Genomic DNA, 27495 nt, shown 5'->3' with positions numbered 1-27495 from the left:
CTATTCTATTCTATTCTATTCTATTTTTTTTTTTGAGACAGGGCTTCTTCATAGCTTATTTGGAGCCTGTCCTGGAACTCACTCTGTAGTGACCAGGCTGGTCTCGAACTCACAGAGATTCGCCTGCCTCTGCCTCCCAAGTGCTGGGCTTAAAGGTGTGCACCACCACTTCCTGGCTTTCTACTGTATTTTAATATGCTCCTGGGTAGAAACCAAACCAATGGGCATACATGTCAGTACAGGACACATCACAGAACACAAAGAGTCAGCAATTTGGGACTCACAACTTCCAAGTTCCTCATTGCTAGTGGCTCATTTCTCCCCCAATTCTCTACTGTGAATGGAATTTACAAAGGTGGACAGGTCTGTTTCCTGTCTTCAAGGAGTTTACCCACAGGCTGATGAGGATTAATTGAAGGCCAAATTGACTGAGGACAGACTGACGGGAACACAGTAAGGCAGAAGAGAGTTGATATTAGGGAAAAGTCTGAGCAGACAGACGGGAGAAGCAGGGATTCCTGCTCAAGATGAGCTGGCTCAGCAATTAAGAGAACTGCTGCTCTTCCAGAGGGTCTGGATTCCATTCCAAGTACCACATGGCAGTTTACAACTGTCAGTACTTCAGTTCCGGAAGATATAACACCTTGTTTTTTTGTTTTGTTGTTGTTTTGTTTCTTTATTCTTTGGCTTTTTTTTTTGGGTGCATGCTATCCCGCTCCCAAGTAAATATATGGAGTCTTATTCTTTCTTATGAATGCCCAGCCTTAGCTTGGTTTATTTCTAGGTCAGCTTCTCTTAAATTATCCCATCTACTTTTTGCTTCTGGGCTTTTACCTTTCTCTACTTCTGTATATCTTTTTTTCCTTCTTACTCCATTGCTTGCTGCATAGCTGGGTGGCTGGCTCCTTTATTTCCTCTCTCCAGATTTCTGCTATTTATTCTCTCTGCCTGCCAGCCTCACCTGTCCTTTCATCTGCCTAGCTATTGGCCTTTCAGCTCTTTGTTCGATCAATCAGGTGTTTTAGACAGGCTAAGTAACACAGCTTCACAGAGTTAAACAAATGCACCGTTAAAGAATGCAACACATCTTCACATCATTAAACAAATGTTCTACAGCATAAACAAATGAAAATAGATAAACAAAATGAAACAAATAAAAAAAAAGATATGCACTGAGTGGGTTGGGATGTAGCTCAGTTTTTAGAATGTTTAGATCCCCGGCATTGCATAAATTGGGCAGTGTGGTGCACTCCACCTTTGGTAGCGTAGTAAGTTGGAGGCCAGCCTTGAATACATGAGGTTCTGCCTCGAAACAGGCAGATGCACAATAAGCCAGGATACTGAAGACTAGCCCTCTTCAAGAACCTATGTTGGGAAGCAAGGCTAGGCTGAAGGTTGGAGCAGCTGACGAGGGTCCGCTTATCTCAAGTTGAGAAGTGCGCTTGCATTCAAGAAGCAATGCAACGAAGTGCTGTGTCTCATTCTAAAAGAGGAGCGAATGCAATTGTGCGGCTCCATTGGTGGGGCACCATCCCAATGGGACTTTTGAATATTCCAGACAGGAGGAAGTTTGGGAAGTGGGAAGAGATTTGTAGGCATTGGAAGGAAGCAGATGATCAGCATTTTTGTGGGATAGGTTTGAGGAGACTGAGAAGCAAAAGATGTGATGTGTGCAGATAAAGGAGGATAGAGAAGCCAGGTGATGGTAGCCTAGATAATTAGGAAAATGCTGGTAACCACTGATGTCATTAAGCAGGCAGATGATGGCTAAGGCCCTAAGGCTGAATGAAGACAACACACACATTGGTCACACTGAGAATCTAGTTAGTGCTGATCAGGAAGTTTCTTCTCTGCTGGCTATCATGCATAGTACTGGAAGGTGCTATGCAGGCTGTTGACGGTGTGTTTGTGTGTGTGTTGTCATTAACAGTCTTGCCCAACTATGAACCCTACAATAATATGAACCCACATGAATGCTATGTGTGCAGATCAAGATCACGCACTTTCACAATTGCCTTCTGAATGGATTTCAGGTGTGCTCCACAGGAGGCAACCTATGCTGGGTATCAACCATGCAGAAGAGGCATTGACACACCAGAGGTGATGACCAAAGGGAAAAGAACACACAAGAGGTAGGAGAAAAAAAGGAGACAGTATTGTAGGGTGTGGGGGAGAAGACATTAGCAAAGGACTCATGGATGACAGGCACTCCCTCCTCAGTCTCAGGAAGGGCTGGACAGTGTTCGACAGACCCAACCATTTCCTTTACGTCCTTTCCACAGATGGGGAAAATCACTCCTGGACAAAAGCATTGGGATGATTCAAGGTCATATGCTAGTCTGTTCTAGATCCATGCTTTTAAACTTCAAACTAGTACTCAATGTACGCCTCACACCTCCTTTTTTATTATTTTTCCCTTTTAAAAGTATTCATTAAAAAAATATCAGTCCTTAAGGACCCAGAACATTTGAAGTTTTAACAAGTAGACTAAGCCGTACTTCAGAACGCTTTCTTTCCCCCGTCTTTCTCCCTCCCTAGAGTCTTCTAAGCCTTGGGTTTGAGAAGGCCCCCAGGCCAAACAGAAGATTGTCCCACCAGCGCGCTCTCGAAGTAGCCGCTGGAGGCCCCGCCCCCCGAGCGCGCGCCGCCGTGGCACGTCCGCGCGCTCCCGCCTCACCGCGCGCGCCTCCCTGTGGCCCGGTGAGCGCGCAGCGGCGCTCGCTCCCGCCGGGGCAGGGCGGCCGCGGAGCAGCTAGAAAGCCCTGTGGCCGTGACCGCGGGCGGGCCCGTGATCCGGAGCCGGCCGTACGGGGCCGGAGCCCGCGGCTGGGGGAGGCGCGCGGAGAGAGCCGGGCGCGAGGCCCCCGCCAGGGTCGGGGCCGCGCTGAGGAGGCTGAGGAGGCGCTGAGGAGACTGACGAGGCACTGAGGAGTCGCTGAGGAGACGCTGAGGAGGCTGACGAGGCGCTGAGGAGACTGAGGAGGCGCTGAGGAGACTGACGAAGCTGAGGAGGCTGAGGAGAAAATCCCCGCGCGCCTGCCCGCCGCCGCCGCCGCCCGACCTCCCGCGCCCGCCCGCCCGCCGCCGCCGCCTCGGTGCGGTTCCTCCAGGTTCGAGCGGCGGCCGCTGAGAAGCCCTCCGCCGGCGAACAAAGAGGAGGCCGGCAGGGCGGGGGCGTCTGCGGCGAGCATGGCGGACCGCAGCCTGGAAGGCATGGCTTTGCCGCTGGAGGTGAGGGCCCGGCTGGCCGAGCTGGAGCTGGAGCTGTCGGAAGGTAACAGCAGCCACCCCCCCCCCCCCTCAGCCCCGCGCCCCGGCCGGGTCCGGACACCTCTTCTCTGCCGCGCGCTCGGGGCCCCGCGGGTCGGGCCGCGCTGTCACCCCGGGGAGGACGCGCGCGCGGGGACTGGGGGGCGGCGGGGCCCTGGCCCCGAGAGGTGGCCCCGGGGCGGGTGCATGGGTGTGCGTGTGCTTGTGTGCGCGCGTGCTTGCTCGCGTGTGAGTGTATGTGTGTGTGTGTGTGTGTGTGTGTGTGTGTGTGTGTGTGTAGGTCTGAGTATGTGTGTGCGCGCGCGCGTGTGCTTGCCGCGGCCCCCGCCCTCCAGGCTCAGCTGGCGCGGTGCAGCGGCGTTGCCCCCTGCGCGCTGCGGCTGGGCCCGGGGCGCCGGGCTGGGAAGCAAGCTTAGAGCAACCTTTGGGGCCGTTGGGGAATGGCCTTGGTGGGGATGTGCGCTCTGCCCTAATGAAGAGGCGGGAGAGGCGCCGCGTCCTTGATGCAGCTGCACCACCAGCAGCGGCAGCAGGAGCAGCAGCAGCAGCGCGCTGCCACCACGCTCCATGCTTGGGGACGGCCTCCGAATGGCCTGATTTTAATGTGAAACTTGTCAGTGGACTTCGGGATTGGCTCCCTCCAAGGCTGCAGGCACACGGTCCTGTCAGCGGGAGGAAGATAGTAGTACTATTGTTCGGGCTTGTTGTGTGATGTGCAGGTTGAGTTGGAGCCGTGAAACCTCCCCCCTCAGGCCAGGTTGGGTGCCTCATTCCCGCCGTGTCGGAAAGAGGTACTGAGAATTTGTGACTGCCCTGTTGTGTGATTTCATGGAGTGTTTTATACGGTTTCGTCTTTGCTCTTCATGGTGGACATCATGTGCTTAACGGTCATACGTTTCAGCTCGGGTTTTTGTGGGTTTTCTCCTCCTCCCACTAAAGTTCCAAAATGTGTTTAATAATAAATATTTAGCAGTCATCCCACTCATTCAGAGAAGACTACAATACAATGGTGTGGGGATAGGCTGTCTCCTCTTGAATTAGTACTTGGAGTAGTTTAGCATGGTGAACTTTTTTTTTTCTTTCTTGTAACGGTTTGTGAGGGCCAGCAGCCAGAACGTAAATTCGTCCGTGCCAATTTTCATCATCGGGGAGGAGCTGGTGTTGACTTTGTGTTTTCCCTTTTAACACTTTCAGGGTGGAGAAGGAAATAAACGTGGTGGCAGCGGTGTTGCTTGTGTTATCAAAGTCTCGTAGACTGAACATTTTCTTCTATTTCAAATTTGGGATTCTGTAAGGTGTTTTGGGGGCCGGTCGTGGGAAACTCCAATGGAAGGAAAAAGATAATGTGTCCCAGCCTCTATGCTCCCTTGTCTCTGTTCTGACCAACTAGAGATGACGGTGAGACCATCACTCTTTCCTGAGAGAGTCCACAGGCAGAAAATTCAGGGCTGGATTCAACAGGGTACATTCTTTAGACTGAAACGGGCAGATGAAGTGTGCATATGTACAGACAGTTTAACCTTGTAAAGTAGTAATGAAGAAACGTACTTGAGTTTTGGCAACGTTCAGACAGACTCGCTTCCTCAGTTTACCAGCTGTAGACTATCTTCTGCACCTGTTGTATTGACAGCAACCCCTCCCATCACGTTCTGACTCAGAAGCAAGCACTTCTGCTATGCCTGCATTGTATTAATGTGACTGGTCTGTACCCATACTTGAAAAGTGAGAAGCCATCTCAGCTCACCAGCATTGAGCCCTTTCTGCAGGATCCCTCTCTCCCTGCCTACCAGGAAGTCGATTCATATTTACTCTCCCTGGGGACACATATCCTGCCCTTTCATTGTTGAGAGTATCTGTTTGTTTTGTTTTGTTTTTGGTGACAGCAGTCACCTGTTATCGTCATTCACTCTGGAAGAGTGAATGTTAACTTCTGGTTGTTCAGAGAAGTATGGAAAACCACTTTAGAGGAGATGTAATTAGCCTAACTCCCGGTGAGCACCTTGTGTCTGGATAAAACTTAAAGGATTTAGTGAGTTTCTTGGCGAATGGGTGTGTGCAGAGGAGTGTGTATGTATATTTTCACTTTCTATATAAGCTATGTTAAGACCTGACCAAAACTTTTAAGAATTAAAAAAAATCAAAGCCTGTGCCACTTTGTTCAGCCTCTGCTATTCCCTGCTCACACCACTCACCCCATCTATTAGCTGTTTCATCTTTGACTTTATTGTGAAGTGTGGCTTTGGAGTTGTGATTTACAAAAGGTTGTTTGAAATTCCATGTCTTGTAACCAAAAGGAGTGTTCACCTGGAAGAGATGAATCAACTTGTTTTCTAATATTGCTATTTTGGGGCTGTACCATCTACTGAGTGCTGGTGTGTGTGTGTGTGTGTGTGTGTGTGTGTGTGTGTATGCTATTTTTATTTAATTGGGTTATTATTTGTTTGATAAAGAGTTAGCATTGATGTTTTGGTTGCATTTTTTTTTTTTAACCTTCCTGCTTTGTTCTGTCTTCCCTTTTCCTGGCCTGGCACTGCCCAGTGCTTTCTTCTCTGAAAGCAGCTAGGCTTTGCTAAATGTTGTAGAACCTTTTCAGAAAAACCCAAGAGGTTTTTGTAGGAGGTGTAGTGTGCAGCCTCTCGTATTGATTCAGATAGTCTTGGACCTACATGTGTGGAGACATTCACTGGTGTGGGGCTAGGGATCCTGGATCCTGCTGAGACTCCTGACTTTGAATATGAGCTGGGGAAGAAGTCATGTCAGAGCTAGCACTTGTAGTAATCTTGTTGGGGCCTTTTTCATACTCATAATTCTTAGGTTATTTTTCTTACTACAAAAATAACGAACCAAAACCAAAAAACCAAATCCCTCTCTTCTTGCCTTTTGGTAATCACACATTTTTTTTCCTTTTTGGCTTTAAAGGACCAAGACATAATTTTATTAATGTGATTAAACATTATTTGACATAAGGAAAAAAGTTTATACAGTACCGCCAAGCAAATTAGAGGAGGAAATAGAAAAAAAAATTATTGCTTGACAGCCTTTGGCTAAGATCAAGTGTAAAAAAATTACCCAGTTTAGTTGTTGAGTGATATGTTAGTATGTTTCTTTGTTAATCCGTCTCATGTTATTTTTTTTCTGCTGTGTAGTATTCCACTGAGTAAATGTACCACATTTTTCTTATCCATTCTTTGGTTGAGGGGCATTTAGGTTGTTTCCAGGTTTTGGCTATGACAAACAATGCTGCTATGAACATAGTTGAGCACGTGTCCTAGTACGATTAAGCATCCTTTGGATATATACCCAAAAGTGGTATTACTGGGTCTTGAGGAAGGTTGTTTCCTAATTTTCTGAGAAATCGCCACACTGACATCCAAAGGGGCTGTACCAGCTTGCATTCCCACCAGCAATGTAGGAATGTTCCCTTTTTTCCACAACCTCTCCAGCATAAGTTGTTATGCTCTGCTTATTAACACACCAGATTACTTCAACTATTACTTATGCTCCAAAATAGAGTTCTATTCAGCATTTCTTCAGTACATGGAAGTGCTCTAGGAAATTGGTGAAAAGCCTGCTTGAATGTCAGGTCTTTCTGTATTGGAATCAATACTATTTTGTTTTTTAATCTACTCAAGTAGGCCCCATGCAACTTGTCCACTGCTGTCACCAAAGAGTAGCCTCTGAAAGCAGTGGCTATCTAAAGGCTCGGGAGTGGCATTTTCCTATTGGAATAACATGACACACATTTTATTCTAGGACCAAATTATGTCCCCTACCCTTTTCCTTAGTTCCTGAGCCTTGCTTGTGTGTCCTATTGCTACATAACAAGGAAGATACATTTCTGTACAGCTTCTGTGCTATGACCACTTTTGGGAGTCTGCAAGGGAGAGACTTCTGGCATCTCTAATTCTATTCAAACTTTGTGAACCTTTTCATTGGAAAGAAGCAAAGCAAAATAAAACAAAACAGTTTCTGTTGGAAAACAAGTGTGTAGAAGCATGATACGAATGAGGGGGATAGAAGGGACATAGTAAGCATGGTATAATGGGCGAAAATGTCATAAAACCTACTAAATTGTATACTTGAATAAAAACCAAAGATGTTGGAGATAGCATTGTTTTTAGTGTAGGGTTTTAAGTTTAAGGCTTGACTTTTAACAGTTCTTTACAGTTGGGTTTGAATGTTCTTTATGAATAATTCTAGATGTCAGATTTAGCTAGGGAGGTTAACACACACGCATGTATAAACACACACACACACACACACACACACACACCTGTAAGATTGTTTCTAGTAAGGTATTTGCAGTGCCATGGTCATACTCCTTAGATCTGACTTTATGAGGTGAAGGCTTAACAGTGTGTCTATTTTGCTTCAAGTGGGACCCGCTAGTTTTATATTCCTCTTATGGTTTGGAGCCTTAGATGCTGTTGGATGTTATGAGTCACTTTTTGCCTTCCTCCTCCCAGCCTCTTCCAAATGGGTTGTCTCTTTATTTAGAACTGATTTTTTTTTTAATAAAGCAGTGATTTATGGGATGAATTGTAGCATTCTTCTGAATGGCAAAGAATGTATTGAATAATCTTAGTTTTGATGTCACATATATCAACTGACTCACCTGTTCAAATCCTAGTTGTATTATAAGATCATTTCTAGTTCTTTTTGGGGAAAAAAGCACCTTGAAAAGCAAATTCCTGGTTGCACGGTTGCAGTTACTGACTTACTTTTGCACATTAATATTTTTTCTTGGAAAGAGGACATTTCCTTCCTTCCTTCCTTCCTTCCTTCCTTCCTTTTTTCTTCCTCCTCTTCCTCCTTCTTTTTTTGTAAGGTAGATGATATCTTTTGTTTGTTTCATTTCCCCCCTTCCCTTTTCCCTTTATGTGTTCTACTTTTAAGATATCTGACTTTAATTTTCCTTCTTTTGTGACTTTTTTTTGTGTGTGTCATAGAAAGGTTATCCCCTGTTGTCAGTACTCTATTATTTTTTGCTATGGGTCAAAATCTTGTCACATCTCAAAAGAAGTAATTGCATCCATTTGTTCTTGATGATGATAAATAGCTCTCTTAAAGAGGAGACTCTAATTGGGGATCCCAGCTGGTGGGGGGTGGTGGTGGTAGTAGCACAGCTAGAAGTCAGCATGCCAGAGGAATGACTAAAGTCATCTTAGCACACATATCCTGTGTATCCTTTTCTTTTCTTCAGCATCTAGTCGGGAAAGGAAGTAGGGAAATGCTGTGATGAGTTGTAAAACTGAGTTGAAATTATTAGTCTTTTTTGATGTGTGTGTATGTGAGGGTCACAGTTTTGTTTCATTTTTGTTGAATATCTTGGGTATTAACATGAGCTCTCTGTGTGGTGTGAACTATGAATTGAGATAGTTCTTTACGGAAATGCTTTGGATAATAGATGTAAAGTCAGAAGAAAGGAAAGCAGGACGAGAAGGATGGAGGGAAGCTATTTTGCTAAGCATGGAGGGATTCTATGATTGATATGGACTGAGTAGACTTTTTTTTTTTTCTTCAGGGTTGAAGACTTTAAATCATTTCTTGATTATTAGCTTGGGAAATGGTTCCTGTGAAAATCTTTTCTTCTGAAAAGACTGGAGACTATGAGCCTGACCTAAATCAATTCTAAGAGTACCAGTGAGGGAGATTCCTTACATATGCTTTCCATGGACCTTTGTTTCTTAAAAGACTGAATTCTCTGGTTAGTCTGTTACATATTGTGGACTTACTTATTTGAGACATAATAGAACACTAAAATTGTAAAACAGAAACTTTTCTGTGTAAACTCAACACTTTTCCTCATTGGAGTAGATGTATAATTGTTCAAGTTTCAATCTTATACTACTTTGTTGTTTGATTTTTAGTTACTGGGCTGATATTTTAGTTTAGCTGATTCTTCCTTATTGGTGTTTGGTTGACTCTTAGCTTTTTGCCACTTTCCTTTTTCTATAATGTAAATGTAGGTATTTGATTGATCATAAGATTTAAAGCTAATCCCAAAGGAAGGAGTTGTATTTAGATTTATGATTGTCAGTTTGGGAGGATCATGGCAATCATGCCTCTTTCCTGAAAAAAATGTCAAACCATAATGAACATGTCGCTAGTTGCTTTTGGGAGCCTTGTGATTCTCTTTGGGTTGGCTAGTGATACAGAATCAGAGCTGAAAGTCATCAGTAGGCCCTGTTCTTTTTGGTGTTCTGAGCATATTGTGGGATGAATATGAAGGAAACAGGACCCTTCATCCTCTAGGACTGTCTTCAGGTTCTGCTAAACACTCATGTATTGGTGGGGTGGCTCAGAGACAGTTGAATATTCAGAGCTGCTTTAGTCATACCAGCCTCAGCTTGAACCTTCATATGGTTTTGGTTCATATGGTTTGACTTCTCATCTGGATACTTATTTCTGTATAAAGAGTAGCCATCACACTTGGTGTGCAGTTTGTAAAACAGAACTGTGGAGACATGGGAGATACAGCCAGCCCAGCCTTTCCTCAATTGGTCTATTTAAATCATTTATTCCATTTAGCCTGTCTTTACTCTTAGGTCATGATGGATATGTTCTTGGCTTGTCCTTGCCTTGTGATGGAACCACATTTGTTGACTGTCACTCCAAGGAAAAATGGGAACATTTATTTTGTTTACTTCTTTTACACAGTTTACTTTCTTGCCAAACTAAACTCTGCTTCCCAACAGAGATAAAAGTAGAAGGCTTTCCTCAATCTTTTTAAGGAATGAAAATTGAAAAGTAATGGGGTTACTAAATCTTATTGAGAGACTCAGTATTGAAATTACAGATATACTAACAAAGTGTAACTTATATTAAGTCTTGCATTAAAAAAATGTCAAAGACCTGATGTTGCACACCTGTAGTTTCAGCTACTCAGGAGACTGAGAGTTTGGGACCAACTTGGGTAACATTTCAGAGTAGTAACAGTAACAATAGTGGTAATAATTATAACCATAATAGTGTCAAGATGTCAAGTCCATCTAAGAGTGGTTGTAAAACTGATATTCTCAGAGAAGAGGAACAAGAAGAATATTTTAGTTGGCCAAATGCTACAGAAGTCTTGGTTCACCTAAGAGCCATTTGTATGAAAAGATAGGGTTGTGGAGATTTAAAGCACCAAGATCCATTTAACTTTTGGTGAGCTTTTGATTTCTTTGGATTGTTTTTTTGGAGGGGGGCTTTTCAAGACAGGGTTTCTCTGTGTAGCCCTGGCGGTCCTAGAACTCTGTAGACTAGGTTGACCTTGAACTCAGCGATCTGCTCACCTCTGCCTCCTCAGTGCTGGGATTAAAGTTTGATTTCTTATGTGGAGGGGTTTGTGCTAGGATCGTCAGTTTTCAGGATTGAACCTCTGTGTCTGCCTGTTGGGAAACCCTCTTCCTTGGCTTTGTTGAGTACCAGGCTGCTAGTCTCTTTCAGTCTCAGTTTCTTTTGCTGAGTGATGGTGTTAGGGAAACCAACCTTTAGGACCGAAATGAAAAGCTGGGCATGGTAGTGCACACCCCTCATTCCAGTACTCAGGAGTCAGAGGTAAGAGGATGAAGAGGTTATGGTCAACCTGGGGTACATAAATAGCCCCTTCCCCTAATTAAAAAAAAAAAAGAAGAATGGGATCAGATGGTCCCACTCTTACCTGGTACAATCCTCTTGTATTTCTTACCCCTCACAATGTTATTAGCTTGGGCAGAGTTCTTCAAACCTCTTATTCCTGAAAAAGAAAAAAAATCTTTTCAGGTTGAAATTGAATTTACCATGTATCTGAGGATCCTCTTGTCTTCACTTCCCAGAGTGCTGCGATTACTGGAGTGTGTCCCAACACTGTTCTTGATTAATAAAGTGCTGAGGATTGAATTTAGGGCTTTGGGCTTGCTAGGCAAGCACTACCAAATAAGCCACTTGTCCAGCCACTTAACAAAACAAAACAAAAACAAAGAAAAAAGGAGTTATTTGTTCGTAAGTGTGCCTACTTGAATACCTACTGCTTAGGTGTTTGAAGTATATTCATGTGCAGATGGAGGCCATCTTGGATCCCGTGGAACTGGAATTACAGGCAATTGTGAACTGCCTGATGTGGGTAACTGGGAACAGTACCGCAGTTCTTCAAGAGCAATAAACACCCTTAACCACTGAGCCAACTCTCTAGACCTAGCCTTTTTTTAAAATAGCACTTTATCTAGGTGGTTTGAAGTAACAGTGATGTTGAAATAGTATTTTAAACTTATTATTATTTTAATTTTTGACAGGGTTTTCTGTAGCCCAGACTGACCTTGAACTGCTGACCATGCCTGGTTTTTAGGAAATCTTTCTTGATAGATCTTTCTTGTGTGCTTAAATTACACTGGAGCAGCTATCATGTTGCCTCAGTGTAGCTTTATTATTATCAATTTTTCAAAAAGACAATATGTCTTTTTTTTTTCAGTGACCTCTTTTAGTTAGTACTCATTTAAGAAAACTTTGGGGTGAAAATTTGGGACAGATGACCTAGTAGAGTGTGAGAAGGCAGTCTATATTAGTTTCTAATGTACATCTATGGTCTGCCTTTGCATTTGCACCAGCGGCAATCCCAAAGCCTTTTGATTGTCTGTGGCACCTTCCCTTCCTCTCCCTGCTCATAGAGAGTAGAATTCTGTTTTGCCTGCCAGGTGGTGGTAGTGCATGCTTTTAATCCCAACACTTAAGAGTCAGAGGCAGCCAGATTTCTGTGAGTTGGAGGTCAGCCTGGTCTACAAAGTGAGTTCTAGGACAGCCAGGGCTACGCAGAGAGAAACCCTGTCTCAAAACAAAACAATTCTGTTTTGCCTTTGGAAGTTCATCCTCCCAAACTAGTGGTGTTCACCCATTAGCATGGAGAAGACAGAGGCAGAGCTGGTATCCCCCTAGTCAGCTCTTGCATGGGCAGTCTAGTTACCTGGAAACCACATGGGTAAGTGGCATGTGGAGCCTTCAGTCACTTGGTTGAGGCCAGGCAGCTCCCAAGATTGCAGCCTGGAGCCTTATTTTCTTCTAATGTTGATCTGCCGTGGTGCAGGCAGGATCTTGTTGTAATGGTGTAGCTCAGTCTTCATGTGCTGAATACCTGTGCTTGGTCATGGAGATCTATATTTTGCAGCCTTTGGGCTTTGAGCACTGTTTAGATTTTTTTCTGCATACTTATTTTTCTTACCCACTCTCTCATAAGGTTTTTCTTTTAAAATAAAAACCCTGAGATAGACTTTGAAGTCTACCCCCCCTCCCAGTGAATTTAATGGTGTTGCAGAAATCATGGTTTCAATTATGTATAACTACCTATTTAAAAAGAAACAAAGTAATGAGGTGGAATCGCCATTTCAGGGTACTTTATTTTGGATTCTTAAGTGAATGTTATCAGTCTCTGAAAACATGTTCTGGTTTTATTTTCCTTAGAGGAAGTAATGGTTGCTTCAAAGCTGTTGAGATTTAGTAATACATAGTAATCTTTAAGGACTTATGTAAGCAAGGGGACAATTTCATTGAAGGCAAGCCTTTGAAATACACATAGTGGTATCAGCGCTGCAGGGTTGAAATTTCATTACTAGTTACTTTTCATACCAGTGATTACAATTTCAGTGCTGTGTTATAAAGGGAATTTCTAGAAAAAAAAAAAAAGACTTGGTTTTCACTTTTTTGTCTATTAACTCAGGTGACCATAGTCTTATTTGCAAATGTCTGGGCTCCCACCCATGAATCACAACATTGATATGGGCCCAATCAGAAACAGTGCTTTGGGTTATTTTGGTGTTGCTGATTATAATTTTTCCCATATAGTTACCTTCAATTAATGAGAAAAAAAATCATTGGCTTATTGTAAACAATGATATTTTATTTTGATTTTTGATTTTATATAATCAAAGGGCTTGCTAGTATTTTAGATTTTCTTAAACCTCTTATTATTAAGAAGAGAAAGAGGCTAGTGAGTTCCTGTACTCTTCCGGCAATAGTTTGAATGTCTTCAACTTCCCTTTTTGTGTCTCCTTTTCTAGTTCTCTCCCAGTAATCCTCTTTAGTTCTGGTCCTGGATACGCCCCCTGGCCCATGTGTATGCGTGTGTGTGCATGTGTGTGTGTATCTATGTAGAACAGAGGTTGTCATCAGCTGTCTTACCCTTCATTATATTTATTGAGGCATGGTCTCAGTATAGAGAATGAGATAGAGAACTTCAAATGGTTGGAACACATGCTAGGATCTGTTGTTTCCTGAAAGCTTTTCAATGAAAGTGTACACTATGAAAGTTCAAAGCAGCTTACCTACAATTAATGTCAAAGCTGGGTATCTAGCTTTTGCCTGTCAGTTGGCCTAGGGAAGCTCAATGGTCATCCTGGGTAATTGGTGGAGGGCCAAGCCCTGGCAATGTATTCCAGTCAAGTAACAAGTCCATAAGGAGAACTCAGTTTTTCATTCTACTTGGCTGTGATGGGTAGAGGCATATGCTGTGGGTTTTTTTTTTTTTTTTTTTTTTGGTAGCTCTCAGCCTCTAGAACCTTATTTAAAATCTAATTCATGACTAGGGATGTAGCTCGGTTGGTAGAGTTCTTGCCTAGAATGCATCAAGCTATGAGTTAGATTCCTAGCACCACATAAACCAGATATAGTGGTATGTGCCTGTAATCCCAGCACTTGGAAAGTGGAGGCAGGAGGATCAGAAGCTCAAGATCAGCATGAGATCCATAGGATCCTGTCTCAATATATAAAGCTGTATACAATGTTTGTGATCTTAAGGATGGATAAAGCGTGTCTGATGTGATGTGTAGTTCTTTACATTTTCTCTATGCTTGAAAATTTTGCATGTTTTTCATAGAAGACAGATATAGAAAAATGTAATTCCTTGGTATTAACTCTTCTCTATAGTGTAGTTTAAGAATCAGAAAGCTGGATATGACAGAGGTTCATTAGATCTTGTTTTTCTCCTTCCTTCCTTCCTTCCTTCCTTTGTTAAGAAAATGCTTCTCATTCTTGGCTATGTTGTTGGGGAAAAAATTCTAAATGAGGTTCCAAGAATCACCTCTTCCCTACAGGAAAAGAATGACCTCCACTGAAGCTTCCTTTATCCCAGCCAGAATGATTATATCATTTTAAAGCAGCTACGAATCACTTATGATGCAATCAATGTTTAGCTCTCTCATATTGAGTGTTTTGATTTCATGTTAAGTGCCTATTCAGTTTAATAGTGATCTTCAGTACTTGCAGGGTTTGGACCATAGTTAACAGACATGGGAGCACAGCTTCCTACCTTGAACTACAGTACAAGTAGGAGTAGATGGTGTATAATTGAAATTTTGGTAGATTGTTTTGTTTTTGTTTTTAGTAATTTCTGGGCAAAAGAGATCTTGCATCAGGCGCCTGAGTAGCTGGGACTACAGGTAGATGCTTCTTGCTACTTTGCCTGGTAGCTGTAACTTCTAAATCAAATGTTATTAATTCCTAGTATGAGTTCTTATCTCTGTTCATGTGGCATAGTTCTATCTTTGTCATCATTTCCTGATTGTTTACTATATGCAGAACACCAAATTAACTGTCTTGCATATACTATTTTACTTTTTTTACACTTAAAATCTAAATGTCATGCCTATTTTATGAAGAGGAAAATGTGTTCCGAGAGCTGATGTTAGTTTAAAGTCATGTGACTGAGCTTCAGATTAGACTCTGGGGAGTTTGGCCTCAGCTGTTGCTTAAGCGTTCCTGTTACCTCATGTTTGGATTCAGCTTTACCTTTTCCCTGTTTGGAGTAGGTCAAGCACATCTAAAGGAGGAAAGAGAATTACCTTTTATTTTGTTGCTATCCTGGGAATGAAACCAGAACTATGAGCATTCTAGGCAAACACTTTACCATTGAGCTACATCCCAGCCCAAGGTAACCACTGTTTTAAAAGATAAATTTCATAGTATATGTGGTAGTTTTTGGTTTTTATATATTTACTTTCCTATACCCTAAATGGTTTACTTTTCTATACCGGTAGAATAATTAACTTAATTACCAGCTATCTCTTGTACAAAATTCTATGAAGGATATTTTAGGAAAATGCAGTCTCAAAAAGGTACTGTACTTCCAAAGCTATAATTTGCTGAATAAAATTGTCAGGATTATTGCTTTTTAGTTATTCTGTTTTTATTTTTAGTTCTTGAGAGGAAGCTATTTAGAGATTATGTATAATTGTGAAAATAACCAAATGATTAGAGAATCTTGTTAGATTATTATATTTACATATAACATATATCTTTGTTTTCCTTAAATGACAATTATTTAAAACTTTCTTTTTGATTAGTTAATTTTGCATGTGCTTATGATGTGTGTGCATGAGTGAATGCCATGATATGTGTAGCAGTTATGGAACAACTTTTGAGAGTTAATTCATTCTAGCCACCTTGTTTTTTTAAGATTACATCTTGTTTATTTATTAATTTTGGTGTGGTACATGTGCTATGTATGGCTTGCATGTGGAGGTCAGAAAACAACTTGCAGGAGTCAGTTCTCTTTTTCCATCATGTAGGTTCTGTGGATTACTCAAGTCATCAGGTAAAGTGCCTTTACCTGCTGAGCTAACTTGCAGCACTCCTTCAAAACTGTTGAGGCAGAGTGTGTCTATTGTTTCTGCTTAGCATTTTCCAGGTTAGCTAGTCCATGAGCTGCCAGTGAGTTTCTTCTTATCAGTTCTCATTTTGCTGTATAAGAGTGCTGGGATTATAGATGGATGCCATCCCATGTAGTTTTTTACTTGGGTCTGAGGGATTGAACTCAACCACTGAGCCATCTCCCATATACATAAATGAAAATTCTTAATCTGAAAAAACGTTAACAGAAAGGATCATGATTAACATAGCTAAGATTACCTACAGACTGAGGGTAGATATTAGATAAAGGCATTTCCCCCTTTTCTCATCCAGAAACATGTCCATCTCAACATTAATAGAGATGAATATGCTACTATCAGGAACCCTTTAAGATTGTCCCGACTATGTTAAATAAATAAATGCCAAAACAAGATCATTTTTTAATACTTGTATACATCCGAGTTTTCTTGTAGAAAATAGTGTAAATGCAGGTTTCCTACATATTGGAAAGAACATGGCAAGTTTAAATATAAAACATAAAATATTGTGTCTTCAAATAATTTTTGCATATTTAAGAATCTGCCTGTTCTCTAAGCTATAAAGCCATTCACTTTTGTTTTAGATGTTGGTTATTAGAATCCAACAAAACAAGATATTGTTTAAGTGTTTGAAATCTAAAGCTTCCCTTATCTACATAATAACCCGGTCTTAAAGATGCAATTTGGCTTTTAGTTGATTATATTAAGTTTATTACAGATGACTGAATCATTATACTACATTGTGAATTAATTTTATTTTTCATCTTGTCTTCATACTATAGAGGGATTCTAGAATATCTGCTGGGATCAGATGAAAGTGTTGATGTGACTGCTAACTATTGGTTTCTCTAGGAAGATAACTGGAGTTATGTATTTAATTTATTGTTGTTATATACGTGTGCATGTTTGTATATGTACCTGCGTATATATGTACATTTATTTATGTTGAGGCCAGTGGTTGATATCAGGTGTTTTCCTTGATTGCTCTTTACCTGAAGTTTTGAGACAGGGTCTCTTACTAACAACCTAGAGCTCACTGATTTGGCTAGGCTGGTTGGCCAGCAAGCTCCAGGGATCCTCTGTCTCTGTTGCCTCAGCACTGGGATTACAGGCATGCACTGCCATGCCTGGCTTTAGACATGAGTGCTGTGGATCTTAATTCAGGCCTTCTGGCAAACTGTTAACTGTCGGAGCCATCTCTTTAATCTCTTAATTTCAGTTGTGCCTTTACTTTAAACTGTGGCTTCATTCTTGGGGCATCTTTTTCTTCCTCTTTACACTTCTTCCTCTATTTCATTTTCTCTTTTGTTATCTTTTTGACTCACAGACTCTCAGTTTGTAGTGGAATGTTGTAACTCTTTGATTATATGTGCAGAAGATCTTTTCTTTTAAGCAAGGTACTGTTAAATAAACCTATCATCTAGTTTGTAGAATATTTCTGGAAAATTTAATCTTTTTTTTGTGGAGTTTGGCTGACCATTCTCTGACCAATCCATTTCTTTCCTAAGTCTTTATGCTGTCGTTCATCGAGCCTGTCTCTATCCTGGTTGTCTGTAAAACAGTGAAAACACATTTCTATAGGGAAAAACCCACATGTTGCCTTACAGGCACTGTCTTCCTGGCATCTGAGTGCTGGATACTTAGTTCCTCCTTTCTTGTTAGAGTGCACTATGTCTTGGATTTTAAGTTCAACTTTTTCTAGGTAAGAATGATAGTGTTTCTTTTGGAGGGTGTTGCTGTTAATTTATTTTATTAGTAGGAAATTGAGGGTCTTATCATCAGTCTCCTCAAGACCAGATCTGTTTCAGATGATTTGGCCTTGGCATGGACAAGGAGGAGCTATAGGTGTGTACTTGGTCAGACACCTGCTACACATAACAATGCCTTGCTTTGTCAAACATGTTAACTTTTTTAATAATGAGATAACTAAATCTGGGAAGCTTCTTATAGGAGAACTCTGGGTATATTTTACTCCTCTTCTTGTTTAAAAATAAGTGCTTGCAGATGTATAAAAGAGAATCTGTCACCTCTTAATAGTGGTTATCTTTTAGAGATAATATTTGACATGTTTCCATATTTTAGTTTTTAAAACAAGAAGTTTTACACTCCAGTATTAAAAGTTGTGATTTATAATAGCTTCTGAAACAATCCTGGAAGTTTTGGCAATGTAAACGAAAACCGTGGTTGGTCATTCCAAGTTTGGGAGTTAATTGGAGCCAAGCCTTCTGCTTGTTTCTCATGAGTGTCCTTTGTTTTGATATTCCTTTGAGGCCTTTTCCCGAGGCCTGTGACATGGGGGAGTGTACTTTATTGGCCAGGGCAACCTGCTTGCTGGGGCTGCTTTAGAGTAGTTTCTGGGGAGCTACCTACCTCTGTCCTTGCGGATCTTTTAGAAGCGAGATTTCAGCCACACTAAACTGAGCATCTTCCAACATGTCTTTGAGTTCATGTTCAGACATTAGCTGGCTCTTCGTCTTCGTGTGGCCAGCTGTCCTTTCTGCATTCCAGCAGTCAGACCTTTTCTTTGTTGCCACCACTGCCATTGAAGGCTCAATACAATGAGCAAATACTGCAGTGGCAGGCTGATGTCATTAACACAGTCTCAGTTTTTTCTTACATGTAGTGCAGAAACCTGGCCATTTACTACAGTCACCCAAAGATCCAATTCGTGGTTTCTTCTTCCCCAACACAAATCTCCAGTATCCAATCTTAGGTGATTCCAGTGTAGCTGACCAGTCTTCAGGAGCTAGTGGTTATTTTTCTCATCCGGTCTATCATATAGTCATAACAGAGTGGCAAAGAATGAGGCAGGACAGTTCTGATTTTTGTCTTGCTTCTGCCACTTTCTACCTCTGTGAACTTGGATGAACCATACCATTGTTTTCTCATAGATATTATCAGCATTTTGGCTTTGAAATAGGAGTCCTTTGCTTTCTTTTTGCTTTTCAAATAGGCATGCTATGCAGAAATTTGGAAAAAAACCCCTAAAATGCAGAATTACGTATGTAATATGGATTGTTAGTATTTGGCATAAAATAGCCCTTCTTTCCAACAATGCAAAGGAGAAGGGCCTTCACATTGTGGTGACGATGTAGATTTTACAAAACTTGTGTTGAAAAAAAAAAAAACCCAGAAGAACCCAGGAAGATCCTAGAGAAAACCTAAGAGGTTCCAAACAATAAACTGTTGTTTTTTTGAAACATTGTTGTTTGTGACATATTTAGTTCATTTCATATTTTGTTTCATTGCAGTATCATGTAATTACTCGCTATTTTCCGTGCGAGGTAATATCACTATAACCCTTTTATTAGGCAACAAAATTATTTACTTCTCTTTTTGTAAATGCTAACCAAAACAGTAAGTAGTACTAATAATACTAGATACAGTTATTTAAATGAGTAATGAAGTAAAGGGCATCAATTTATAACAATAAAACATAGTTAAAGTGTGTTTGTGTTTTATAAGTACTTTAACATAAAATAAAAAGACACAAAATCACACATACATATAAAACACATGTTAAGAATACCAGTGTTGTGGAAATATTCTGCTTATTTTCTGTTTATTTGGGCAATCTCAACCTTTACTTTGTAGTTTCTCTTTTAAGATGAGCTCCACTAGTATTTTTTTTTTAAATTTATTTATTTATTAAGGATTTCTGCCTCGTCCCCGCAACCGCTTCCCATTTCCCTCCCCCTCCCCCATCAAGTCCCCCTCCCTCATCTGCTCGAAGAGCAATCAGGGTTCCCTGACCTGTGGGAAGCCCAAGGACTGCCCACCTCTATCCAGGTCTCGTAAGGTGAGCATCCAAACTGCCTAGGCTCCGACAAAGCCAGTACGTGCAGTAGGATCAGAAACCCACTGTGATTGTTCTTGAATTCTCAGTATTCCTCATTGTCCGCTATGTTCAGCTAGTCCGGATTTATCCCATGCTTTTTCAGACCTAGGCCAGCTGGCCTTGGTGAGTTCCCAATAGAACATCCCCATTGTCTTAGTGTGTGGGTGCACCCCTCGTGGTCCTGAGTTCCTTGCTCGTGCTCCGTCTCCTTCTGCTCCTGATTTGGACCTTGAGAATTCAGTCCGGTGCTCCCATGTGGGTCTCTGTCTCTGTCTCCTTTCATCGCCTGATGAAGGTTAATATTCATGAGGATGCCTATGTGTTTGTCTTTGGATTCACCTTCTTATTTAGCTTCTCTCGGAACATGAATTATAAGCTCAATGTCCTTTATTTATGGCTAGAAACCAAATATGAGTGAGTACATCCCATGTTCCTCTTTTTGGGTCTGGCTTACCTCACTCAGGATAGTGTTTTCTATTTCCATCCATTTGTATGCAAAATTCAAGAAGTCCTTGTTTTTTACTGCTGAGTAATACTCTAATATGTATATATTCCATACTTTCTTCATCCATTCTTCCGTTGAAGGGCATCTAGGTTGTTTCCAGGTTCTGGCTATTACAAACAATGCTGCCATGAACATAGTTGAGCATATACTTTTGTTGTATGATAGGGCCTCTCTTGGGTATATTCCCAAGAGTGGTATTGCTGGATCCAGGGGTAGGTTGATCCCGAATTTCCTGAGAAACCGAAACACTGCTTTCCAGAGTGGTTGCACAAGTTTGCATTCCCACCAGCAATGGGTGAGTGTACCCCTTTCTCCACAACCTCTCCAGCAAAGGCTATCATTGGTGTTTTTTATTTTAGCCATTCTGACAGGTGTAAGATGGTATCTTAAAGTTGTCTTGATTTGCATTTCCCTGATCGCTAAGGAAGTTGAGCATGAACTTAAGTGTCTTTTGGCCATTTGAACTTCTTCTGTTGAGAATTCTCTGTTCAGCTCAGTGCCCCATTTTATAATTGGATTGATTAGCCTTTTACGGTCTAGTTTCTTGAGATCTTTATATATTTTGGAGATCAGACCTTTGTCAGTTGCGGGGTTGGTGAAGATCTTCTCCCAGTCAGTGGGTTGCTTTTGTATCATACAACAAAAGTATATGCTCAACTATGTTCATGGCAGCATTGTTTGTAATAGCCAGAACCTGGAAACAACCTAGATGCCCTTCAACGGAAGAATGGATGAAGAAAGTATGGAATATATACATATTAGAGTATTACTCAGCAGTAAAAAACAAGGACTTCTTGAATTTTGCATACAAATGGATGGAAATAGAAAACACTATCCTGAGTGAGGTAAGCCAGACCCAAAAAGAGGAACATGGGATGTACTCACTCATATTTGGTTTCTAGCCATAAATAAAGGACATTGAGCTTATAATTCATGTTCCGAGAGAAGCTAAATAAGAAGGTGAATCCAAAGACAAACACATAGGCATCCTCATGAATATTAACCTTCATCAGGCGATGAAAGGAGACAGAGACAGAGACCCACATGGGAGCACCGGACTGAATTCTCAAGGTCCAAATCAGGAGCAGAAGGAGACGGAGCACGAGCAAGGAACTCAGGACCACGAGGGGTGCACCCACACACTAAGACAATGGGGATGTTCTATTGGGAACTCACCAAGGCCAGCTGGCCTAGGTCTGAAAAAGCATGGGATAAATCCGGACTAGCTGAACATAGCGGACAATGAGGAATACTGAGAATTCAAGAACAATCACAGTGGGTTTCTGATCCTACTGCCTGAGCAAGGAACTCAGGACCACGAGGGGTGCACCCACACACTAAGACAATGGGGATGTTCTATTGGGAACTCACCAAGGCCAGCTGGCCTAGGTCTGAAAAAGCATGGGATAAATCCGGACTAGCTGAACATAGCGGACAATGAGGAATACTGAGAATTCAAGAACAATCACAGTGGGTTTCTGATCCTACTGCACGTACTGGCTTTGTCGGAGCCTAGGCAGTTTGGATGCTCACCTTACGAGACCTGGATAGAGGTGGGCAGTCCTTGGGCTTCCCACAGGTCAGGGAACCCTGATTGCTCTTCGAGCAGATGAGGGAGGGGGACTTGATGGGGGAGGGGGAGGGAAATGGGAAGCGGTTGCGGGGACGAGGCAGAAATCCTTAATAAATAAATAAATTAAAAAAAAAATAAAAAAAAATCTTTCCTAGACAGTAGAAATCCTTTGACTGGTGTCCTTAGAGCCACTGTTTTTCCTATATTAATTACTTTTTTCATTGCTATTGCCGAACACTTGAAAAGAAATAGTTTAAGAGGTGGATTTATTTTGGCTCATGGTTTAAGAGTATGCACCATGGTAGGGATGGATGATGTAAGAGTGGGAGTCTCACCTGAGGCAGTGAGAGCATAAGATTGCTTGCTCACATCTTGGCGGACCATGACACAGAGGAAGGGACTGTTTTCCTCCTTTTTCTGTGTTTATTCAGTTCAAGATCCCTGACCATGGGATGGTATTATTTACATTCAAGGTGGTTTTTCCTACTTCAGTTAGTGTTCTGGAGATATAGTCATGGACATATTCTGAGGTGGATCTCCTAAGTGATTCTGAATCCAGTCAAGCCGCCAGTGAAGATTAACTATCACATTCTCTTGATAATAAAATAATAAACTCCTGACCTCAAAGTGCTAAAAGTATACCTTGAGCTCTTGCTATTGGACCAAGGTAAATCTGAGGAAGGTTCTAGCTGGTGGCTGCCTCCTCTTTCTTGCTTGTAGTACATGTATAATGGAGGTCTGTTCTTAGAGGCTTGTTATTACAGGTTAGAGTTTTATAAAAGAAAGAACAGCCAGTTGGGAAACAATCCGAGTCTTAACATTTTAAAACAGTTTTCTTAATGCTTCATATTGTTTTAGTCACTCCTAATTTTAAAGCATTAAAAAAAAAATAAATGTAAGAAACACAAGTGTTCATCTGCAATTCTTAGCACAAGGAAGACAGAGGCAGAATGGTAATGAACTCAAGGTCAGCCTGGGCTACAAAGTGAGACCCTGCCTTTAAAAAATTAAAAACAAGCTGGGCTGTGGTGGCGCACACCTTTAATCCCAGCACTCAGGAGGCAGAGGCAGGTGTATCTTTGTAAGTTCAAGGCCAGCCTGGTCTACAAAAGCTAGTTCCATGACAGGATCCAAAGCTATAAGAAACCCTCTCGAAAAACAAAACAAACCAACCAGCCAACCAACCAAACAAAAAACAACAACAAAAAAAAAATTAAAAACAAAACATTTTTGTATGTCAGGTCTTTGTATGTTAGGTCATCTTAGTTTTCATAGACTCATTTATTTTGTTTCTTGGTGTGGGACAATTTTGTATTCTGTCAATTATGTTTTAAATAAACGCTGATTGGCCAGTAGTCAGGCAGGAAGTATAGGCGGGACAACCAGACAGGAAGTAGAGGCGGGGCAATGAGAACAGGAGTATTCTGGGAAGAAGGAAGCTCTCCCCGCAGTCCTGTCCAGACATGGAAGAAGCAGGATGTGACCTGCCCCACCAAAAAAGGTACCAAGCCATGTGGCTAACATAGATAAGAATAATGGGTTAATTTAAGTTGTAAGAGTTAATAAGAAGCCTGAGTTAATGGGCTAATCAGTTTATTATTAATATAGACCTCTGTGTGATTTCTTTTGTGATTTACCTGCTGTGGAAACTGGGCAGGACAAAAACCCCAACAAGCAAGCCCTCATGTTACAGTTTCTCAAGTCATATTTTATTGAGTAACAAGTAGAACTGACATAAACCTATTTAGGAGCAAATAGAACTTTGTCATCATTAGCATGCATACAACTCAGCTGGTGGGAGCAGAAGCTTGCAGGACCTCCCGCAGTGAAAAGCCCAGCTTGCTGTGGCATTGAGGGGTGGCTGAATGAAGGGATGAAATGTCTGCTCATTAGTGAGGCAGTTGCTTAAGCAAGGTGTGTCAGTCTTATGTAGAGGATGCCTTGTGCCAGTTCAACCTTTTTGGTCATGTCACAAAATTATTAAAGTGTTTTTAAAGAATATGTATGCATGGGCAGTGGTGGCGCACGCCTTTAATCCCAGCACTTGGGAGGCAGAGACAGGTGGATCTCAGTGAGTTTGAGGCCAGCCTGGTCTACAAAGCGAGTTTCTGGACAGCAAGGGCTTTTGCACAGAGAAACCGTGTCTCGAAAACCCCAAAAAGGACTATGTATGCACAATGGAGAATAAACATAGATATTCTTTGGAGTACTTTTAGGGTTGGGCCTAGGAATGTTTTGCAGCTCAGTTGCTTGCTACTTCTTTGGGAGATATAATATGAATGTGCATATCCAAGGCCAAAAGGGAGAAGTTCTTAACTTAGGATAGAGCTCTAAGGTTTTTTGGAAAGAGGTGGCTGGACTCTGCATACTCCTGATCCAGAAGAGATGGGAAGATGACCTTAGAGGTTGTCACTAACCCTGGTGAAAAGAGGAAAAGAGAAGGGAACAGGAAACAAGTAAATCAGAAGGACTTAATTAACAAGTAGAGAGAGGATATGAAACAGGAGGGAGATAGGACTGAAGTTATCAAGGCTTGCATGTGGAGGTTAGAAGACAACTTTTGGACATCAATTCTCTCCTGCTACCTTGTTGAGCCAGGGTCTCTCTGTGATGTATACTCCAGATTAGGTGGCCCATAAGCTTCCATCTGATCCTTTTTTTCCCATCTTATTTTAGGAGTTCTGGGTTTACAGATACTTGCCATTGTATCTTTTAACATCAGTATTCCTTGGCTAGCACTTTTACCTGCTAAGTCATTTCTTTGGCCATAAGTGATTGTGTTTTTATTTTCATCAATACTCTTATTTTCTAAAAGAGGTACACCATAAGATTTACTGACTTTTTTTGTTATGTCTGGTTATGTATGTATGTATGTGTACCATATTCCCTTTGAAATGATGTAGGTCTTTGCCTGCAAATTCAGATAGTAGTACCTATGCTTCCTAATAACCATCATTATTGACATTTTTGTTGTGAGGCCTGGTCATGAGAAACATCCTGGTGACTTGTGAAGACTGAGACTACTGTGTATTCCTCTCTACCTGCTGGCCTTGGTAGTTTCTCACCATTCACTGAGACTTGGGATCTGATCCAGGAGTACTTGAGGACCAGATACCACCTCCTGTTTTGTATATCCTGCTACTTTTCTTACAGTATACTTTGGCTTTCGTTTGGGTTACACATGTGCAAGGGTATATAGGCAAGAGGTTGTTGTCAGGTGTCTTCCTCAATTGTTCTGTACTTATCTTTTGAGACAGGGTCTCTCATTAAACCTGGAATTCACTGGTTTGGCAAGATTGGGTGACCAGCAAGCACAAGGAATCCTTTTGTCTCTTCTCATTTCTGGGATCATAGGAATGCGTGACACATGGGCTTTTACTTGGATAATAGAGATGGAACCTAAGGTCTTCTATTTTCATGGCAAGTACTTAACCAAATGAGCCATTTCTCATTGAATACTTCCATTCCAATTATATTTATTATTTCATGCTGGTAAAGTATGATGGGGAACAGCATGGAACATTCTCCTTCATTATGTTGAATTTTTATAGTTTGCTCTACACACTGGTGCTTCTGCCTTGGTGAGGACTGTTGAAACTTCTGCTTTTGGTCCTGTGCATTTGTCTTTTTTATACTGTAGGTAATGACAAATGTAGGTCACCAGTTGTAAGCTGTAAAGCTAGCCTCAGGCTTGAACACTGCACAGAGGGATGATGAAAGTAGAGGAAAATGGTCTCCTCGTCCATCCCTGTATGTATTCATGTGTGGTGTCTGTGTGCACATGTGGAAGCCAGACGTCTACACTGGGTATCTTCTATTCTCTTTACCCTATTTCTTGAGACAGGTCTTTCACTGAACCTGTAGCTCTCTATTAAGACTCTCTGGCCAGTGGGCCGCCAGAATCTATCAGCTTGTCCTTTCCAAGTACTGAGGTTACAAATGTGCAGTGCTACCCTCAGCTCTTATGTGGGTGTTGAAGACCTGAACTTAGGTCCTTTTGCTGATACAAAAGGCACTTTAGCCACTGAGCTGTCTCCCTAGTTTTAGGGGGTGAAACTTTTTCAGTATAGGAGATACCTGTATGGGAAAGAAAAATCTTAGATTCTTTAGCAAATTATTTAATTAATGGTTCATTATCCTTATTATCATATGAAAGTTGATTGTATAGTTGAAGAACTTTATGAGGTATAGTTTGTATACTTCAGATACTGAGATTTCCCCTTTGAAATGCTACTTTTATTTTTGGTTAGGTGTTTTTTGTTTTTATTTTTGTTTTGATTCTTGTGTGAGTAGCACTTGGCACATTATGTTTTTGTGATATTTCACTTGTAAAAAATGTTTAAAATTAGATTCCTAGAAGTCAGGTATGTGGAGCCCTTGGCCACACTGCCTGGGGTGTGTTTTGAGCATTGCAGAAGACTCCTATCACACTGTCTATTCTTAGTAGTTGTAACGATTCATGCCGCTATAAGGATGATATTTGCTTTTGTTTTTAAAAATAAGTCTAAAGTCTAATGGCATCATAGACTCCTTATAGCCCTCTCTTATAACTAAGGAGTGGTGTGTTTAGAATGTGTTCTCATTGTTCCCTTGAAGAGCAGATGCAGTTTAAAAATTTTCTCCCTTTCTCTTCTTTCTAGTCAGCTAGTCTTTGCCAGTGTTATTTTTTTATCCCTTCAGCTTCATGAAATAGGGGACAAAACAGTCAGATGTTGTTTTATATACAACATTCTCAACCGGATTGAAGGATCTGTTTCCCTGATTCCTTGTTAGTCTCTGTCCTGTGAAGTAACTCAGAATTTCTTGACTTTCTGTTTTTATAGATTTTTATAAAGAATTCCTTTCTTCTCTTTGGTTCATTCTCTGTGGTAATATCTCCTGAGGCTGTTTCTTTGCCTTCAGTTTTGACAACTATGTTTTAGTTTCTGAGATGATGAAAGGGTAGTGAAAAAGGGCATGGAAAGAAAAAGCAGGAAGGGAAGGAATTATCTCATGATTTTAGTCAGAAGGAAATCACTCAGACAGAAAAAAAATGTTAGAAGTGGGTCAGATCCCAGGAAGTTGGACTGAATAAGTGGTACCATGTTACACAGCCCTATTTTACATCAGTATTGTTACTGTGGCAACTGAAAGAATGAGTGTATTCATTTGGAGGTCAAATATATGTCTTTGCTGACTCTGACTATAATTAGCAGAGTTTGTTCAATTCAAGTTTGAGAATGCTAGTGGAGAAGAGATTTTCATACTTGTGTTTTTGTGTGTTTTATGTGTTTGAGTGTGAATATATTCATACATTTTTGTGTGTACATGGAGTCTTATTATCTGAAATAAAAAATGCGTAATAAAGTAGGGTTATTCATTTCCAGAAGGTACATTCAGGAGATACACGACCTTTTTTTTTCTTAATGTTATGTGGTATGTGTGCTTATGTACACGTGAAAGCCCACAGTTGATGTTGGAAATCTTTCTCAGTAGCTCCTATTTCTTATTCCTTGAGGCAGGGTCTCTCAGTCAAACCCAGAGCTTTCCAGTATTGCTTGACTGTTAGCAAACTTGCTCTGGGATTCCCAGTCTCTACTTCTGAGGCTGGAAATACAGGTAGCCTACTAAGCCCACATGTTGTTTACATGGGGGAACCGAACTCTAGTCCTCTTGCTTTCATAGGCAGCCTTTAACTTCTGAGCCTTTTTTTAAA

General features: G+C 41.2%; 1 protein-coding gene across 6 annotated transcripts in view; it reads left to right on the top strand.

Annotated features, from left to right (window-relative positions):
- Nucleotides 1-2707: 2707 nt before the first annotated feature.
- Nucleotides 2708-27495, top strand: part of Dip2c (disco interacting protein 2 homolog C) — a 366894-nt gene continuing 342106 nt past the window's right edge. For all 6 annotated transcript variants that reach the window (XM_041630651.1, XM_041630650.1, XM_041630649.1 and 3 more), the window contains exon 1: nucleotides 2708-3274. In XM_041630651.1, coding sequence (XP_041486585.1) covers nucleotides 3190-3274 — 85 coding nt within the window. In that variant the 5' untranslated portion in view covers nucleotides 2708-3189. The remainder of the gene's footprint in view (nucleotides 3275-27495) is intronic.

This window comes from Microtus oregoni, unplaced genomic scaffold, assembly GCF_018167655.1.
Source record: "Microtus oregoni isolate MIOR12 unplaced genomic scaffold, Mior012 000035F_ref0000213, whole genome shotgun sequence".
NCBI lineage: Eukaryota > Metazoa > Chordata > Mammalia > Rodentia > Cricetidae > Microtus > Microtus oregoni.
The sequence above is the reverse complement of the archived record's forward strand: the minus strand, read 5'-3'. Positions and strand labels throughout refer to the sequence as shown.